The sequence below is a fragment of the Centruroides vittatus genome, unplaced genomic scaffold (assembly GCF_030686945.1).
Source record: "Centruroides vittatus isolate TY-2023 unplaced genomic scaffold, ASM3068694v2 contig_393, whole genome shotgun sequence".
NCBI lineage: Eukaryota > Metazoa > Arthropoda > Arachnida > Scorpiones > Buthidae > Centruroides > Centruroides vittatus.
In genome coordinates this window covers 79,018-97,920 of record NW_027122209.1, presented here as the reverse complement: position 1 = coordinate 97,920, position 18,903 = coordinate 79,018, and the positions used below count along the sequence as shown (strand labels likewise).

Below are 18,903 nucleotides of genomic sequence, written 5' to 3'. Positions count from 1 at the left end.
ACTGGATCTAGTTTCAAGAACTCTCTTGAATCGATCGCGATTAAACCTTGTTTCGGTCGAGATTGAAACGGTCGAGAGAGATCGCACCAAGGCATAGTCCCCGACCTTGCTCACAATCTAGATTGAAATGCTCGGTGCGAACGGGGTATAAGGTCTAGTTTAGTAGTGTTACAGAGTATAATACGTATATTTTAATGTATTTTTTAAAAGAAACAAAACTACTGAGAAATGTTACGTGTGTTTAACAAGGTTCGGAAAACTGAAAATTTTACCAATGGGTTCGGCCGACCCTGCGAACCCGCTGAATATCACCACTGATACCAACTATTTTAGAAGCAAAGCTGATGGACTCAAGAAAGCCAGATTTGACACTGGTGACAAGTACCACAAACAAAATGCAACAGTCGTTGAAGTTTCATATTTGGTGATACTCAGAATCACCAGAGCTATGAAACCTCACACCATTGCTGAGGATTTACTGTTGCCAGCGGCTAAAGACATTGTTCAAGTTATGATCCAAAATGAATTTGTTATGAAATTGAGTGCAATTTCCTTATCTAACGACACTGTCTGCAGAAGAATAGATGACATGTCTGCTGATATTCTTGATCAGGTAATCCAGGAAATTAAATCTGCTCCACTTCCAATACTTAGTATCCAGTTTGATAAATCTACAGACTGGATAGAGTTAGATAACCTAAATAAATAGGACTGGAGGGCTTATCACACCAAGAATGACAGAAAGAAGGACTAGATCTTTAATCCAATTGAAGGGTTTATAACAAAGCATTTATAATTTATTATAATTATGGATAGAAAACACAAGTATTGTACCGTTATATATTAAACCACACTCATTACATTCTAATTTATTTAACTTATAACGAGTTAAACAACGTTGACAGTACAATAAACAAATGATAGAGCTTGTAACTACGGCCCAAAACTGACAAATGCAGTTGCCGCCATTGACGCTGTTCGCCATAGTGGCATAATTTAGAACTAATATTTACCTGGGAGCTAGATTTGTGTGCATGAGTATCATACCTAGACAAGGTTATTATATCATGGGATATATCTGTACAGCATTTCGGATCACTTAGAAATTTTCATAGCATGACCACTTCCTGCAGTTAGATGTGTGTGTAAATGTGAGAACGGTTGAACCGAAAGACGTGATTGAGTGCACGCCACATTTAGTTTCAACATGGACACTTTCCCGCGCGTACTTGCGTGGCTCGTCGTAAATCACGAGGTTAAACACACGTGTAAAGGCCGCTAATGATATTTAATTAAATTGTTCATCAATAGCAGCAAACGATAGCAGAGACAAATATCGAAAGCTGTGATTTGAGACATTTCATTTTAGCTACTTTTTTTCAATAAATCTGAAATAAATACACACATTCTTTACGTTTACAATAATTATTGATAAATTTATAACGTTTTAAAGTGGAGACATTCATTTCCCCCATGCTCGATTTTTGAAAATATTAACTCCCAAATTTTTTTTTGTCAGGCACAAAAACCATAACAAATCCCACTAACTAGAATGCTTGTCACTTATAGTATATCGTTATATACTATAAGTGACAAGCATCGACTAAGTGATCGACTAAGTCTTCATGCAAACACTTGCATAATTAATTACTAAAACACAATTATTAATTTTGATGAGATAAAATATAATAAAATGGAATAGAACTATTTTCTTTTACACAGAGCAGGCAGATTTATTTGCAGAAGAAAACAGAGAACTGTAAGATACTTTCAGACAAGTCAATTCATCTTCCCACTGAAATCCTTGTACAGTAGAATGATGATTATCTGAGCCTTTCTCCTATTTTTTTGGTCCATCACTAGTGGCTAAGTTAATACTACTGAACATTGGTAATTGGTTTTGGATACACACCTCACCAACACAATGGTCACGTGCAGTTTTCCTGGTTTTCTATTTCCTGTATAATGCCTAAGTAAGAGCCAGTTCCAATAGAAACTCCTTCCGGGTGGCATCCCCCTCGGCAGACTGTCCATGTATTACATTACTGAGTCCCATTAATGGGACATAGTAATGTAACACACGGGCAATCTGCCCATCCAATCTAATCCTCTTTTTTTCATTTCTTATGTTTCCTTGAATTGCTGAATGTTATATCGTTTTGGATAAAATTAAAATTTTTTATTTCATTACATTAAGTACAGTATAAATTAAATTCTATTTTGCAAAAAAATAAAAAATAAAAAAATAAAATGTAAACAAATCAATGCTTTTAGTAAAAATTTGTTAGTAACTTTAATCAGATTTAAAAAAAATAATTATACATTATCATGAACATTTAGTAACATTTTAAATACAATTTATGAAAAAATATACACAATAACTTCAACAAAAAACACAGAGTAAAATTTTGATCAAATTTGATGTATAATAATTATTTGTTAGATTAATTATTAATTTTGATAAAATATAATTAGTCACAACACAATTAAAATTTACACAATAAACAATGTAATAAAATATATTACAGTGTATACAAAAGAGAATGGGATATTTAAATTGACAACCTTATTATACAAAATTCTCAATTATTCAGAATCAATGAGTAACAAGAATTGGATAATCAAATTCTAGATTAATTGATGATTTGTATAAAGTATACAGAAAGGGTGAAACCAAAATAATAAGTGGATAACTTTAAGTGTTCAAACTTATTTTATTTTGGATTTGTGAATAATTTGAGCAGTTTGGCAAATTCTTCCCTTTACTATAGCATTGAAATTTAACTCTTATCTTCTATAATTTATTACATTTCTGGTAAACATTAGTGTTTTAACATTCTAATTAACTCAATTCTGTATAATCAAGAAGCTATTCTTTTTATACATAAGATTCAACAGATTCTCATTTTTATCACCTTAGTTCCTAGAAATCATGTTATGTAAGCTATCTTTTTATCAGCTTAGTATCATAAAAAGTGATTAAGTTCCTGAAAAATTGCAGTTTGAACTACATAAAAATCTCAAAGAAAAAATAAAATACTTTAAATTTCATTTAGTTATAAGTAAATTTACAACAGTAATAAAGTAAAGGATTAGAATAGTCATAAAAATGGGATATGTTATATTAATATATACAGGCTGTTCACTTTAACATTATCTAGTTACCAAAGAGATGTTTTCAGCATTGCACTATAATATGCACACTCTATGATGATTTAGTTTCATTGCAATATTTACAGTAAAATAAATTAATTCATTCAAAACGAAACATGTAATTTGCGAAGAAGTTCTGCAGCAATATATAAATTTTCCAAATAATATAAAAATAAAATACAATTTTCACAAATCATGTGGATGATTGCACTTTAGTCTGATGTCCTCTTAAAAGAGCCAACAAGATGCAGTATACTAATTGGTAGAGCACAGCAATAATGCCTTACACTACAAACACTATTGTAAAATGATTTTACTTTATGGGAAGATAAGACAAAATGCATGAGAAGCAAACATATTGCTACAATAAGTACTTTGCAGTCGCACCAAGACCAAGATGTTTTGAATGTATACTATATCAAAATAAAGATAACTGTTTTGTAATAATTTAGGCAATGTTGGTTTTTATCCTTTACAGCCAAAGATTCTTTATACATTACACTATAGCTTCTTAAAATGATTCCCTTCTATAGTATTTGTGATTGAGAGAGATGGGGAAAATTTATGTATTGCCACAGAGCAACTGTGTGATTTAAATTTGTACCTTTTTTGAATGAATTTTACTGTAATCATCACAGTGGAACTAATGTTCCATATACTATGCATATACTCATGCAATGCTGAAAAGATTTCTTTTGCACATAAATGTTAAAATGAATACCCTGTATATATCTTCAAACATTAAGGTCTTTGTATAGAATCAAACATCTAACTGGTTTTTTGAGCTAATTTTTTATGATAAAATATAAACATTTAAATATGATATTGTATTTTCTTTCATCAAAATCATCTATTGTAGCATAAACTATTTTTGCTTATAAATTTTCATTATTTTAATTTCATTAGTTTTTAAAAACTGTTTTTATGATGAATAAACTATATCATCAAATTAATTGTTTTACTTCAGAATCAAGTTTTTTCTATGAAATTTTAATACTTTTTTATTATTTAATAGATGCATATAATATATTTTGTACATATCAAACAACACAAAATTTATCAAAATATATTTTTACATTTAACAATTATACAGCAATCTAATAATATGCAACAGCATTAAAAACAAAAAATAAATGTATTATATTTTAATATTTTTTGAAAAATACATAAATTTAATTAAAATTAAATTTTATCATCATAAGTTTAATGAATGTATATTTATATGAAAAACTGATTAGCATTTATATTAGCAAAAAAGTAAAAATTAGTAAGTTTATACACATTATGTTACATCAATTTTTGAATTATTTAAAAATTATATTTAATTTTTTAAATTATGATAATATAACTAATTTATTTCACAAGTCAATTAATTTTTTGGATTACTTTAAAAGTTTCATACTTATTTAAATTTTAATTTAAAGGAAAAAGTGATGCTAAATTTATTAACACAACCATCAATATAAACAAAATTGCACAACATTCATTCTTTTAAATATATAATATATATATGTATATAACATACATACTGTATATAAAAACTTTCAAAATTGCATCAAAGCCTAAATTTATCAGGTCCCTTTTGAACTAATCTGTGCCTTGAATTATTAAAGCATGAATCAGGACTGGATTCTGTGTCATATTCCATATAAATGGGATTGTCTTTCATTGAATAATGAGAACTGTCAACAAAACTGTTACGATTTAATGACTTCTCCTGATACAAATGATTTATAACTTCTATTGGTGCTGATTCAGTATTATAGGGATGCATTTCAAAATCTACATTAATAAAGAGAATAATTATATATATATTATATTATATTTTAAGATAATTATTCATATTTCAAAAATTTTATTTTATTAAATTCTATAGGGACTAAAATAATAATTACTGGTATATCTAGTTTATATAATATATATATATATATATATATATATATATATATATATATAATTACAATAAAGTAGAAAGTACTATTTTGAAATACACATTAACAACACAGAGAATAGAAATAATAAACAAGATTATGGCAGTACCACAAACTTTATTCTTGTCAAAAACTCTCTCTCAACTGATATATAATGAATAATAAAATGACTCATCAAAACAACAGAATCTGGGCAACTACTAGCATGAATTTGTCTTAAGATGTTAGGAAGCTACTATTAATTACAACCATATACAGGTATCCCTTGCTTAACGTCGTTTTGCATAAGCAAAATATAAAATTTTTATAAATCTATTAAAAGTATTTAAATAAATAAATAACTAAATTTATTTATTTACATACTTTAACAGATTTATAGGATTTTTGAAAATAATTTTTATAAATATGGCAACTGTGAAAAAAAATTCAGCAACAAGTTGCTTAACTTTCCCGGCAACATTTAAAATTTTGGTGGCATCATCTGTTATAATATTTTATTTAAAACTTTATATATATTTAATTATTACAAAATGGCAAAAAGTTTAGTTTTGAGGGTAGGATGGGTTTTATAAAAACTTGTAGATGCTAATAACGAGTAAAATTTTCATGAAGTACAACCCTAATCAAGATACGACATGACACCTCCCTCTATCTCCCTAACCTGTTGACCTTTAACCTCCAAAATGTAACAGCATCAATCCCTAATACAAAAACCTCCCTGCAAATTTCAAAAATTTTCAACAAAAAAAAACACAGGCATTATTAAGCTTCAAACAGAGTGAACAAAATTGTGCCTCCCGCACACTAACATTACTACATACAGAAAAAACCCTAAATTTTTTTGCATTTCTTGATGTTTCAAGGTCTCCTGAGTCCAAAAATTAAAAATCTTGGTGGTCTTTATTGACAAATTGCCATACTTCCTCTCTGTTATATACAGGGTCTTTATAATTAAAGTTCCATCTTAAAAAAACTGCTGGACAAAATGTTTTCAAACTTGGTAATAGTTTACAGGAAGTCATGGGATTTTATTTTCTGCAAAAAAAGTTTAAAAACTTACTACCAGCAGGGTATGGTACTGCATGCAATATTGTTAAACAAAATAAGACATGAAGACATTGGTTAACAATGAAAATGAACTATTTGGCAGAACTGAAAAATGCGATACACCAACATGTCCATAACATTCCTCCTGATATGCTAAGGACTACTGTTGAGAACACAGTAATGTGATTTAACTTGCTTTCAGAAAATGGAGGATGCCACATTGAACATGCCTCGTAACATGTTTTAGAAACAATTAAAAACATTTTCAACTGATGTCTTCATGTCTTATTTCATTTAACAATATTGCATACAACCCCCATCCCCACTGGTGGTGAGTTTTTGAACTATTTTTTTTTTGCAGAAAATAAAATCCCATGACTTCCTGTAAACTATTACCAAGTTTGATAACATTTTGTCTAGTAGTTTTCCTTTTATGGCCATTTCAAAGTGGAACTTTAATTATAAAGACCCTGTATAACAGAAAAAGAAATGATCCCTATTTCAAGAAGACTATAACTTCAGTTGAAGACAAGTAACAGTTTCATTCTTTAATAGTAAAATTGATCTAATTATTTTATTAAAAAAAACCTAAAAAATAAACATAACTTAAGATTTCTCTATAAAATCTTTTTTTTTCCTCTTTTTCTTTCTTTGATTTATAAGTTTATCCATAACTCTCAGTGAATATTAAGTTCCTAATTACTCAACTTAGTTTCGAAATTAATTAGTACAAAGAATATCTTATCATTCTTGATCATTTTATCAAAGATAAGTATAACACTTAAAAATTTCCAAAAACAGGACAATGTATTTTTCATACCTCAGGATAACAACCACCTTTTCACAGAGTCAACCTTGACTTAGAAGCTTCTTATTGGCCTCAATACGTAACATTATTATAAAAAATTCCCTCTCACAAAAGTGCAATTAAAAAATATATCCGATATTGTTTATATATATATAATTAAAGCATTTAGATGATCTTTAAATACATTAATTTTAAAAACTAAAACTATTTACTTTATTGATACGTACCATTTACATTTTCTCTGAATTTCTGTTTCTGTTTAACTGAGGAAATTTTGTGTGCTTGTATGTGTTCTTTGGAAGCCTTTTCTATGAGTTTAAGAAGAAATGCTTTATCTTTGCTTTCCTAGAAAAGTTATATTAACTTATTTTCATTATAACAATATTAAAATAATAAATATACAAAAATTTCTCAATTAAGATTAAAATTGAAAAAATACAATCATGAATCTAATTGTTAATCCCAAGACAGTTAAAAGTTTTAATTTCTTATTAATAAAATTAGTATAAAAATACTTATTGTATATCTATGTAAAATAAGATGCACAGTAATGATTATTGGAATAACAGGAAATAAAGTTAGCATTAAATTTAAATATACTTACTTATTAATTTGTAACTAACTAAGTAGAAACTGATTCCAACATTGAAATAAAGTTTAGTATGTCAAAGTTTTGATATAAAAATATGAAATTATACAAATAAAAATCTATAATTTTCAATTTTTTCAAACACTAAAGATTATACAAAAGCCAAAACTTTCAAATATTGAATAAAACAAATTACTTTTATAAAGAAAAAGAATTTCAAGAATTTATTGTAATTTCACTGTAGGTTATCTGTACTTGAAAGATAATTTGAAAATTGATGTAAGTAATGTGATGGGATAGGTTATATACTGATTTTAAGTGCTAATTATGAGTTAAAATTAATTCACAGAATATGACTGGCCAGTGGCAAACAACTGACAATTATCTATTCATATATTTGTGAGAAATGACATCAGGAATTCTACTATACTCCCCACTTTTACAACATTGATCTATTTTTTATATTAAGATTTAATTTTTTTAAAAAATACAGGTAGGCCTCCTACAACACAGTAGATACATTCCTTGAAAATACCACATCGTGGGAAATTGTGTTATAGGAGACACCACCTTAATACAAAAACTGGGATTCGGTTCTAAAAAGAGAAAAACTGCCTTTTATGGTGTAACATTTTCATCATTTTTTAAATTTATGTACATAAAAAGCTTAAATAAAATTCAACATCATATAAAAACTAAAAAGATTATGATTTCAAGTCAAAAACAAAAAGAAACATAATGTTATGCGACAAATTCAGTCCTCATTGTCACTCATTATAGTTGTTCGAGAATGTTTGACTGGCGTTATTTCAAGATCTGAGCTTGTTTCATCAAGTTCCACTGCACTTATGTGATCCGTTGTGATTTTTCTGTTATGTGAATGATAATTCATTTCTAAATACCCTAAACTGGTAAATTTTCTTACAACCTGTGTTGTAAAAAAATTTCCGCATTTTTCCAACCGCGTTGGAGAGAAAACGCATTGTATAGGTACCGTGTTGTAGGAGGCATACCTGTACTTGTAATTCAGACACAGATTAATTTTCAGTCTAATATAAAATACAAGAAAAAAACTTTCTAGAGAAATTACTGGTACTGGTACTAATAAATAAATCACTTCTAAACCTTTGGATTTCCGGTTCTGTTCGAATGTAGTAATTGAACTAACGTTTTCGATTCTTTATCCAGAATCTGCTTCAGGTTCTTATAGTTCTGATTGTGGAATGCCATGACTTTCAGATGTTTCAAATACAAATTTCTTGAATCAATTAAATGGTACAGATTTGAATGTTAGTACCCCCCATAACTGTATTTTAATGCTGTGGCTGATCATTGAGGGAATAATATGTGAGTATTGATGCGGATGGTCTTCATAGACATATCGCCATGCTTGAGATATCATGTAGCTTTCCTTGAAGTAGATAGTTCCCCAATTTGCTTGCCTTGTAAATTTTTAAGGATCTGATGTAGTCTGTCTGGAAGGATTTCTTTATAATGCTGGTATAATTCTTTAAATGCTGACTTGGACAACACATCCAAGTCAGCCTCTACATCAGGGTTGGTGGCATATGTTGCCAGGGGAGTGATGAATCTTCTTTTGGCGATGTCATATTTGTGTTCTTTAATCCTTTTTTGTATAGACCACTTTGTTGATCCAATGTATATCAAATTTCTTTGGAACTTATGGTCTCTGATTGGGACACTATAAACTCCTGGTGCCCTCAAACTATCAGGTGTGTCTTTAGCATTCCTTAATAGGGAGTAAATTGTTTGTGTCCTCTTGTAAGCTAATTTTGTGCCCTTCTTTTGTGCTACTTCTTTATATAGGGAATGTGGGTTTTTGTTATATTCTATCACTGTATGTTTTGCATTGGGGTCCCTATTAGGTATCACGTTGGACTCTTCCTGGTTTGTGGAAGTATGTTGCCCACTCTGTGGTCTGTTTAAGTTCTGAGCTAAATTCCTAGTTATGTTTCTCTTGTACCCATGACTTGTCACAATGTCTTCTAAGCGTTCAAGTTCCTTGAGTGTGTCCTCCGTTAGTTCAATTACTACATTCAAACAGAACCGGAAATCCAAAGGCTCAGAGGTAATTTCTTTACAAGAAAAAAAAATTACATTTTTTATACAGTAATTATTTATAATTAAAAAAAAAACGTTTAATAAATCATTTTAACATTGATGATAAAATTATTTTTCTGTTTAATTTCTTCAGAGTTTATTTCATTACTATTACTGGACAAAGGAAATTAGTTATAAAATAAAAATGATAAATCATATTTATTTATTTTTATACTTAATTTACATAACTGGGACAGTTCATAAACATTTGCAATTGAATTATAGGCTTGGCAAGTGAATACAGTTTCATAATGCATACTGAGACTAAAAGTTTAGTATTTTAAATTTTATACGAACGCTACTTTTATTAATGTAAAACTGATTTCTTCATTACAAAATTCAAAATAAAGCAAAAAGATAAGGTCATATTTATTTTTTATTTCATTAATTATTACTTTGAATTAAATTTAATTTAAACATTACTGTAATAATTAGTTAGCCAAACTATAGTCCAAATAATAAGGCAATTAATATGATTATTGCAAAATATTTGGGCTTGGTTGTTTATGTATATCTATAATAATTTGTTAACAGAACTGAGACAGAAAAAAGTTGCATATTGGTAATTTTCTTGCTTTCAATGACCATCCTGGAGAGACATGGTATACGAAAGGGCAGGTTATATAAAGATTTTATTTTATTCTTGAAATCTTCTAAGGAGTATATGCCATTGAGAGGGTTATCCACACAAAATTACAGACTACCAAAATTGATAATGTTCACAAAGAAAATAGAACATATTAATTTGTTCATTAAATATAGATATTACAGTATAAAATCATCATCATCATGAAAGATTTAAACATTCCTATTGTTACCTTTTCAGATTTCAATCAGTCAAAACATGATAATATTCAAATGGTAGATACACACTTATTAACTTTCTATGAAAATAATTCAATTAGTGTATTTCTGCTACAGTTGAAGAATTTACATGAATTTCAACTTTACTTATCATTGACTTTCTATTCTTTAATGAAAAGTATAAAAAAGGCCATAATTAAAGTTCACATTATATTTAATTATAAGCTAATTTTAAAAATTTTATACTGAATTCATTTTTTTAAATATTACATATGAATATCACATTCTCTTGCAGCAGAACTAAAACTATTAATTTTCTTACACAAATTATCTTTCCATCATTAGACAAACATGTAATATAATATTGATTATATAGAAAATGTTTATGTTTAATTTTACAGTTCCTTATACAAAAAATTTTGTCTAAAAGAGTTCTCCTACAAAACAAAAACCTGCCTAATTGAAAATAATTCTTGAAACAAAACAATTTTCTGTGTAAAATACTATTAAAAGCTGGAAATGTGTGTAATGTAAAAACACATGATGTTTCTTGGGTTACTACCATAACCTGAGTAAAGAAAATTATTTTAGCATAACAGCAGCTAAATTTTAAATCATAATTAAAATACACTTCAAACATTTTTAATGTAGATTTTTTTCCCTCTGTTACCATACATATGTTTTTATATTTCAAAGATATGTTGAAATACTAAACACCTACATTTCAAGAAAAGCAGTTCTAAATATAAATTGTAAGCTTTTCAATTTATTCTCTTTCCCTATAAATAATAAGAACATAACCCTCTAAAGACAAAATATCAAAATGTAAAATGCTGGCTGGTATCATAAGCATTTTGTTTTAAATTTACTAGATTTTAATCAATAATTTTAAAATACATTTATATATCAAACTTATAATTACACTTGTTATGAGAATTGTATTAAAATTTATTACAACTCACCACATTTAAATGTTCTTTTAACAGTGATACCATATCTTTGTGCGCTTTTGCTTTAACTCTTACATAATATACTAGAACACTAAAAATTCAAAACATTTGTAATATCAATATTTACATGATCAATATATATATATATAAATAAGAACTGTTAACTTACCAGAACAAAAGTAAAATGACAGAAACAAGTCCTGGAGAAAGAAGGATTGCAATTAAATTCCCAAATGTACTTTTACTTCCTAAACTACTAATAATTTGTAGGATACTCTCATATCTTGTTTCATAATGCCTAAAAGGTCCACACAATGAAGAAGGAGTCATACTGAAAGAGAATTTTTCATAAGAAACTTTTTATCCTTAATGACACTATTTCTCATCAGGATTAATGAAAAAAGAACATTTTTAAAGAATTACAAAATTATTATTTTAATTTTTTATCTTGAGAGAGACAAACCTGAAGATATTCTAGTGAAGTTCATTTTTAATGCTACATAAATTGAAATATATAATCAAATATTTGCTATTATAGTCATTGAAATTGAAGTAAGAATTTACTATTTGAATTATTTTCATGTATTTCAATAAACTTTTTTTTATTTTACCAGATTTGTTTACAAATGTCATATTTTGCCTTGTGTATCAAAATTTTTAACCTACAAATAAACATCAAACCAAACCTGATATCCTAAGCCAATACACCAACATCTGCTGTAAATAATTGGGCTAAATTTTGGATATATTATTAAAGATTAGAATCATATATCCAAAATTTAGTCCGATTATTTACAGCAGATGTTGGTGTATTAATTTTTAATCGATTATAATTTAAGAAACATTATTCCATAAATGAATTCAAGTAAAAATTAGAGGTTAATGTATATATATATTTAAACAATCTTTTTATATGTAAAATTTATGCAAGAGCAGTTCACCTATAAGGGCTTAACAGCTGCAGCTCTCACAGTATTCTGAGAAAAATTGCACTAAACATCTGAATAATAGGTTTTCATTAAATATGCAAATTCTTCAAAAGAATATATTTTAAATTCAAATGCTTGTGATGTATTAAATAGAGAAGTAAGCAAACTGTATCCTATCTGAGCATTGCAATCCTAACAATTATACAATAAAGTTAGCCCCAAATCATCCATAAGAATCCCAGCAGCTGCTAGTAGGTATGATATACAGTAGGTATGATAAATTTTTAATAAAATGAAATTATCCTAAGCTGGCAATTCATTAATATTATTAGATATATTGATCTAATTTGCTTAAAATTGCACTTGTGGTTCTATATTATTCGCAAAAAGAAAAAAACAAAATTATTTTTATTTGTAAATAATAATTTATCAATAGATAAGCAATTTATAGAATATCATCATCTTCAAAATTTCTTGCCAAGAAAGCATATTTTTCATACAAGACAATTATTTCAATACTTTGTTCCATATGAAAAAAATTACTTATTTCCCTTTAACAAAAAAAAAATTCATTAAGCAGCAGTGATTCTTAACAGGGGCCGCAGCCCCCTGGGGGTCCATAAGAAGTTTGCTGGGGGCCGCCAAATTATGCAAAATTTCCTTCAGAATATAATAAAAAGAAAATTGATGTATAACTGAATATTGTGTATTGAAAAGTGAAATAAGAAAGATAAAGTTTTCCTATTTAGTTTTTTTATTTATTCCTACAAACAACTTTGTTAGTACAGAAGAAATAAATACAAATATGCTACTTACACTGAAGTATTTACTTCTTTTATTCCAAAGTAATTCTAAGAAACTATTAATGCTTGGAATTTTAAAAATAATTAGGAAAAATAGTAGGCTTAGTAGTAGGCTTTGAAAATTTAAATATTTTTGCAAAAGATATGCAAAATCTTTACGACAAGTTGTGGGTGTTTTAGTTTTAGTTTAGTTTTAGCATCGAATAATAGTGCATTTCTTTCTTATGTTGTGTGTTTGGTTTTAATTCTTTATAATTAACCCATAAAAATGAGCAAAAAACTGAAAGAAACATTTACAACAATTATAAAAATACCAATTTATCATCAGCTGATGAAGATACATTAATAGAATTAATAAATAATTGTAATTTGAATTCTGTGTTCAAAACTAAAAGTATGTCCCAATTTTGGATACAAATTCGTGCAGAATATCCAGTTTTCAGCAGCAATGCAAAATTTTCTGCCTTTTGCTAGTACATATTTGTGTGAGAAAGGGTTCTCAACTATGGTGAATATAAGAACAAAATAACGCAATTGATTGCAATTAGATGCCTGCATGCGGATAGCATTACAAACAATTAAACCAAGATTTAAGAAATTAGTTGAGGATATTCAGCAGCAGAAATCTCATTAAATTATTTTTAAATATTTTTTGTTTTTTCTATGAATTTTTAAATGTTTCTTATTTTATTTTTTGTTAAAAAATTAATGAGTTTTTATGTTTAATTGTGAAGTTTGAATGTTATTTAAATAGATAATGAAATAAGAAAGTTATGATTTACATTTATTATATAAAAAAATAAAGCGACAATAAAAAGATCAATTTATTATAAATAATTTGACAAATATAAATTATCCTATAAAAAATTATATTATATTATATTATATTAAAATTAGAAATATAAATTATTTAAAAAAATGGGAGGGTCACAAAAAAATTATGAAATATTTGGTGAGCCGCAAGTATAAAAAGGTTAAGAACCACTGACATATAAAATAAAAAAAAAAACAGTATAATAATTCATAAATCTTAATTCCTAATATTATCTTGTATTTCAGATTACAGGTTTTGATGACAGAAGAGTAAAATAAATTGGAAGAGATTAAAAATATAAAATCATTCACTATAATAAATAAAGCAAAACAAAAAATCAAATAACTATATTATGCATAGTATAATTGGTATCATAATTTTTATTTATGAAAATCTTTAGATAAAATCTTATTATTAAAGAAACAATAATTCATTAAATATTAATTTTTAAAAAATTCTTACTTGAATACTGTGTAAGTAACAGCAATAAGAGCCAAAATAAAATTCCCAAATGTGAGTCCTACAAAAACTGTGTGAACATTAGCAGCATACCAAGGTTTGGCTGATGGCTTGCAGTTAAATAACACACTGTATCTTTTCACATAAAATATTAGAAACAATTTGATTATTGTGACTAGAGGCAGCAGTGGACTGTAAAACGTGCCTATCCTGTTTAAAATATAAAATAGTTATATTAAATAATGTGTGAAATTTCTAAAATTTGTGTCAGCTGATTTTACAAATACTTTTTGTTAAATATATATAGTACAACCTCCAAATAGTGGACATTATTGGGACATACATATAAGAAAGACCATCAGCTGTACATGAAGTGTTTAGCCAGCAGAAAAGAGGGTAAGGGAAAGGGAAGAGGAAGAAGGAGGGAGAGGAGATAGACAGTAGAGAAAGATAGGATTCCTCTGAACGGTGTAAATATGGCTACAGTACCCTCTATGTTTGATGTTGGCATGCAGTTTTTATGCTGCAAGACCGTAGTTCCCCAAAGGGTCTAAAAGAAAACCTGAGTGTAGTGAACACCAATAATTGAGTGCCGCCACAAATAGCTAAGTGTAGAAGTTAAAGCCAAGTGATTGTTTGTAGGAAGACTTATATCTATTTAATACTAATAAAACTGAATGCTATTGTGAATCTTAATACTACTTAAACAGCTAGAGAGACAGCATGAAAAGGAAACAAACACAATGACAAACTAGACGAGACGAATAGACCAACAGAGACAAACGGGCAAGACCCCAATTTTTTTTTTATCCTGTTAATATTGTGTCATTATCGTCAATTTCATAAATATTTGTAAAGAAGCTGATGAGAGACTGTTGGTCCAAAATGCATACTTTTTTGGGAAAATAAACTAATGTTCTAAGGCTGATCTTGTGTCCAGAGATGATGTAAGAAGTCTAGGAATAAAGAGGCCAACATATGCTCACAAGTATATACCAAGCTAGACAAGAAACATATAATAAGAAATAAAAGTTAACAACATAGAATAATACAGGATGTTCCACTCAAAAGGACCTTATTATTTTTTCCATAAAAAAAATGAATGGTTTAAGAATGTATAAAAGCAGTATGTGGCATCTGGTAATAAAACTCATCAAGTTTTATAGAGATTTAAAAGATAAAAATTTATAGAGATTTTTTTTTCATACTGCAACACAGAAGTTGAATTGTGAGCATTATTGTCCAATCATGGCTTCACCATAGAAAAAAGTGCAGGTTGTGGTCTGATATGCCACCAATAGTGTGGATGCCAAAATCTCCCGATCTGACTCCCTTAGATTTATTTCTGTAGAGTTATGTGAAAGATTTTGTTTATGCAACTTTGGTCAGAAACCTTCAGGATCTTTGGTAGCACATCATCACAGCCATCATTACTGTGAGACAGGACATATTGCAGCATACATTACAGGAAATTACCTAATTCCTTGATATTGTTACTGGAGCACATACAGAAATGTGGTGATTTTTTCAATGAAATTGGGTGAGTTTTCTCTCATATAAAATCTTTGGTGAACTTATATCTTTAACTGTTAATTTTTTTATAGCCAAATCAGATTGGGTACTTTTGAGCAAACTTCCTGTATTAAATGGATTTTGTCCTTGGTATAATAAGTCTGGAAATAAAATCATCATTGAATTAAGTGTAATGAATTAATACATGAAAAATTTAACCAGACAAGAAGATTAGGAAAACTTAAATATTTTGAAAAAATTTCAAACAGCTAACGCATGAAAATCTTTCCAAATAAAAATGAATCAGCTAATGTTTTGTATGTACTCTTCAAACTTGTTAACCGGAGTGGTTCCTTTTCTAGAGTTGCAAATGTTTTCGATGCCCCTCCTGGGCTCTTCCTCGGGCTTTACAAAATTGGCCATTACCATTCGAATAAACATTAGATATGAATGATAGTATTTGGAAGAAATTCATATCTATCTAATGTTTATTCGAATGGTAATGGCCAATTTTGTAAAGCCGGAGGAAGAGCCCAGGAGGGGCATCGAAAACGTTCGTGACTCTAGAAAAGGAACCACTCCGGTTAACAGGTTTGAAGAGTACATATACTTATATTCTGGTGTGTAGAGTGATTGTACTAATGTTTTTGTTTTGGAAAAATATGAAATAATCACATTTATGACTTTTTTAAATTTTAGTAATTATAAACATGTCTACTTTCAAGGAACATCATTCAAATGTCCCTATATATAATCTGAAAGATACATATTTTTTCTATTGACAGAGAGATGTTTTGGGAGAAAAACAGCATGCAAAGTTGGATGGGTTAAGCAGTGATTTTATAGTTTCCAATAGAAACATTTATCTGATATGAATAAAACCAATGTGAAAGTACTACTTATAATAAGTAATCAAAAATATTTTTTTACCAATGCTCAAAAAACGTTTATGAGGTCAACCATCTCTGAGAATTTTTTAAAACCTTCTTAAAATTTAATAATGACACAAATATACATCATACGAAACCCGATATCATACGAAACCCGATAGCAAATACACTAACAACTGCTGTAAATGATCGGGATAAATTTTGGATATATGATTATAGATTAGAAATAAATTTGGCACTAGAGTTAGTTATTAGGTGCCATCTCTTATTAAAATTAATAATTATAAGAGATGGCACCTAACACCTAACTCTAGTGCCAAATTTATTTCTAATCTATAATCATATATCCGAAATTTAGCCTGATCATTTACGGCAGTTGTTGATGTATTTGATAATGACACAAGATTTTATTTTTGAAAGAATGTTTTAAAGCAAGTCAAAATTAAATTTTTTTTTTTTAACTTTTTATCAAAAACCCTTTTTAACAGTAGTAAAAACCCCTATGAGACAATATGACATACACTCATATTGCAATTCATTTAAGAAACATTACACTTTTTAACAATCAAAATTGTCACTAGAGATCAGTAGTTAATATAAATTGAAGTATAAGTAACCACAAAACTTCCTAGGATAATTAATATTCTACTCTTTCATTCATGGCATCTTTCAAAAACATATAGTATAGTGTCATTGAAAATTTCAAAGCACATATTGTTGTATGATAATTAAAAATTCTTTACTATATTATGCAATTATGATATTTATCAGAAACAATAATTGAGCATAAAGTAAGTTTTATGAAAGATATCTCATTTAATTCAGGTTAATTACCATTTTCCACTTGTTTTAAAAATAAACAGTAATTTCTTTGTGATAAAAAAATTTGTTAAATAAAGAAACATTTTTTCACTATCAGAGCTAAATAAATCACATTTTATAAACGTAAAATTATGAATTAATATGCTAAATAATTTTTAATTTTAACAAAACTAAAGTTTAAATAAAAATAAAACTTTCAAATGCTAGCATGTTTGTTTTTGTAAATAAATGACTTTGGTTTATTGTTTATTGAAGTTTGAACAATAAACTCATTACACACTAAACTGAATGATTATAAGATATAATATTAATAATGAATTATTGAAAATAAATTTAAATTTTATTTAAAATATAATTTGAATATAAAAATTAAAATCATGGTAGAGCTGTATGCTACTAAAATGTCATTTTATAATAAATAGCAATATGTTGGAATTAAAAGATAATGGAATGTGAAATTTTCAAATTATGAAATTATTATTTTATTTTTAAATAAATAAAAACATAATTACCAAAAAACCAGCATTAATTCACTTCAGAACGAACATTTTCTATAACCCGCTATACGAGAAAAAGGATCGTTTACAGGAGATTGCCGACCATTTTCTCTTGTTTAAGAAACGATTAGGACCGATTTGATCAAAATAGCATCCCAATATTCTTTCCCTATTTATGATCATAGGGTGAACCGTCTGGGTGAATATATTGGTGCTACTGCACACTGCCTAAAAACTAGGATCAAGGAGCACAAATACTCCATTCAAAAATGCCTTTCCACTATGGCATTGGCTTCTTTCGCCCTTGATTATGACATCAGGGTGGACTTTGATAATGCACGATTACTACAACGATGTGATCACCAGGCCAGCCTGAAATATCTTGAATAGCTGGAGATATTTAAAGCATTCAAGAAGGGAACGGCCATCAATTTTAAAGAAATGGACTTGCTGGCGACTGCGTGGAGAGCGTATTTTGACATTAAATAGACCTACATAAAGTTTGTCTGCGTATTATATTTAAACATCAAAATTTTTTAAAAAGGAAGCCAGTTTCAAGACTGTTAAAGTGCTACATCAGACATGTACATAACTTCAACACGTGCGATTTTCATATTTTTTGAAATGTGCGTTCTCTTGCAAGCATTCCAATGAATCGAACCTGACGACAGCCGTTGAAAACGGTAGAAAACATTTGTTCTGAAGTGAATTAATGCTGGTTTTTTGGTAATTACATTTTTATTTATTCAATTATATACCAGTAATATTGTGGTG

General features: G+C 28.0%; 2 protein-coding genes across 2 annotated transcripts in view; one reads left to right on the top strand and one right to left on the bottom strand.

The window, feature by feature from the left end:
• Positions 1-274: 274 nt before the first annotated feature.
• On the top strand, positions 275-709 carry LOC136976101 (protein FAM200C-like). Its single transcript, XM_067271317.1, has one exon. The coding sequence runs from the start codon at positions 275-277 to the stop codon at positions 707-709; it is 435 nt and encodes a 144-aa protein (XP_067127418.1).
• Positions 710-4,495: 3,786 nt separating this feature from the next.
• LOC136976048 (transmembrane channel-like protein 5) overlaps positions 4,496-18,903 on the bottom strand; it is a 52,609-nt gene continuing 38,201 nt past the window's right edge. Inside the window, exons 11-15 of the mRNA XM_067271233.1 lie at positions 14,412-14,618; positions 11,573-11,734; positions 11,416-11,494; positions 7,167-7,284; positions 4,496-4,935 (exon numbers count right to left, since the gene is read on the bottom strand). Of these exons, the coding sequence (XP_067127334.1) occupies positions 4,709-4,935; positions 7,167-7,284; positions 11,416-11,494; positions 11,573-11,734; positions 14,412-14,618 (793 nt within the window). The 3' untranslated portion in view covers positions 4,496-4,708. The remainder of the gene's footprint in view (positions 4,936-7,166; positions 7,285-11,415; positions 11,495-11,572; positions 11,735-14,411; positions 14,619-18,903) is intronic.

Coding starts and splice junctions, on each gene's coding strand:
- LOC136976101 (XM_067271317.1), top strand. CDS start 275: ATGGGTTCGGCCGACCCTGCGAACCCGCTGAATATCACCACTGATACC.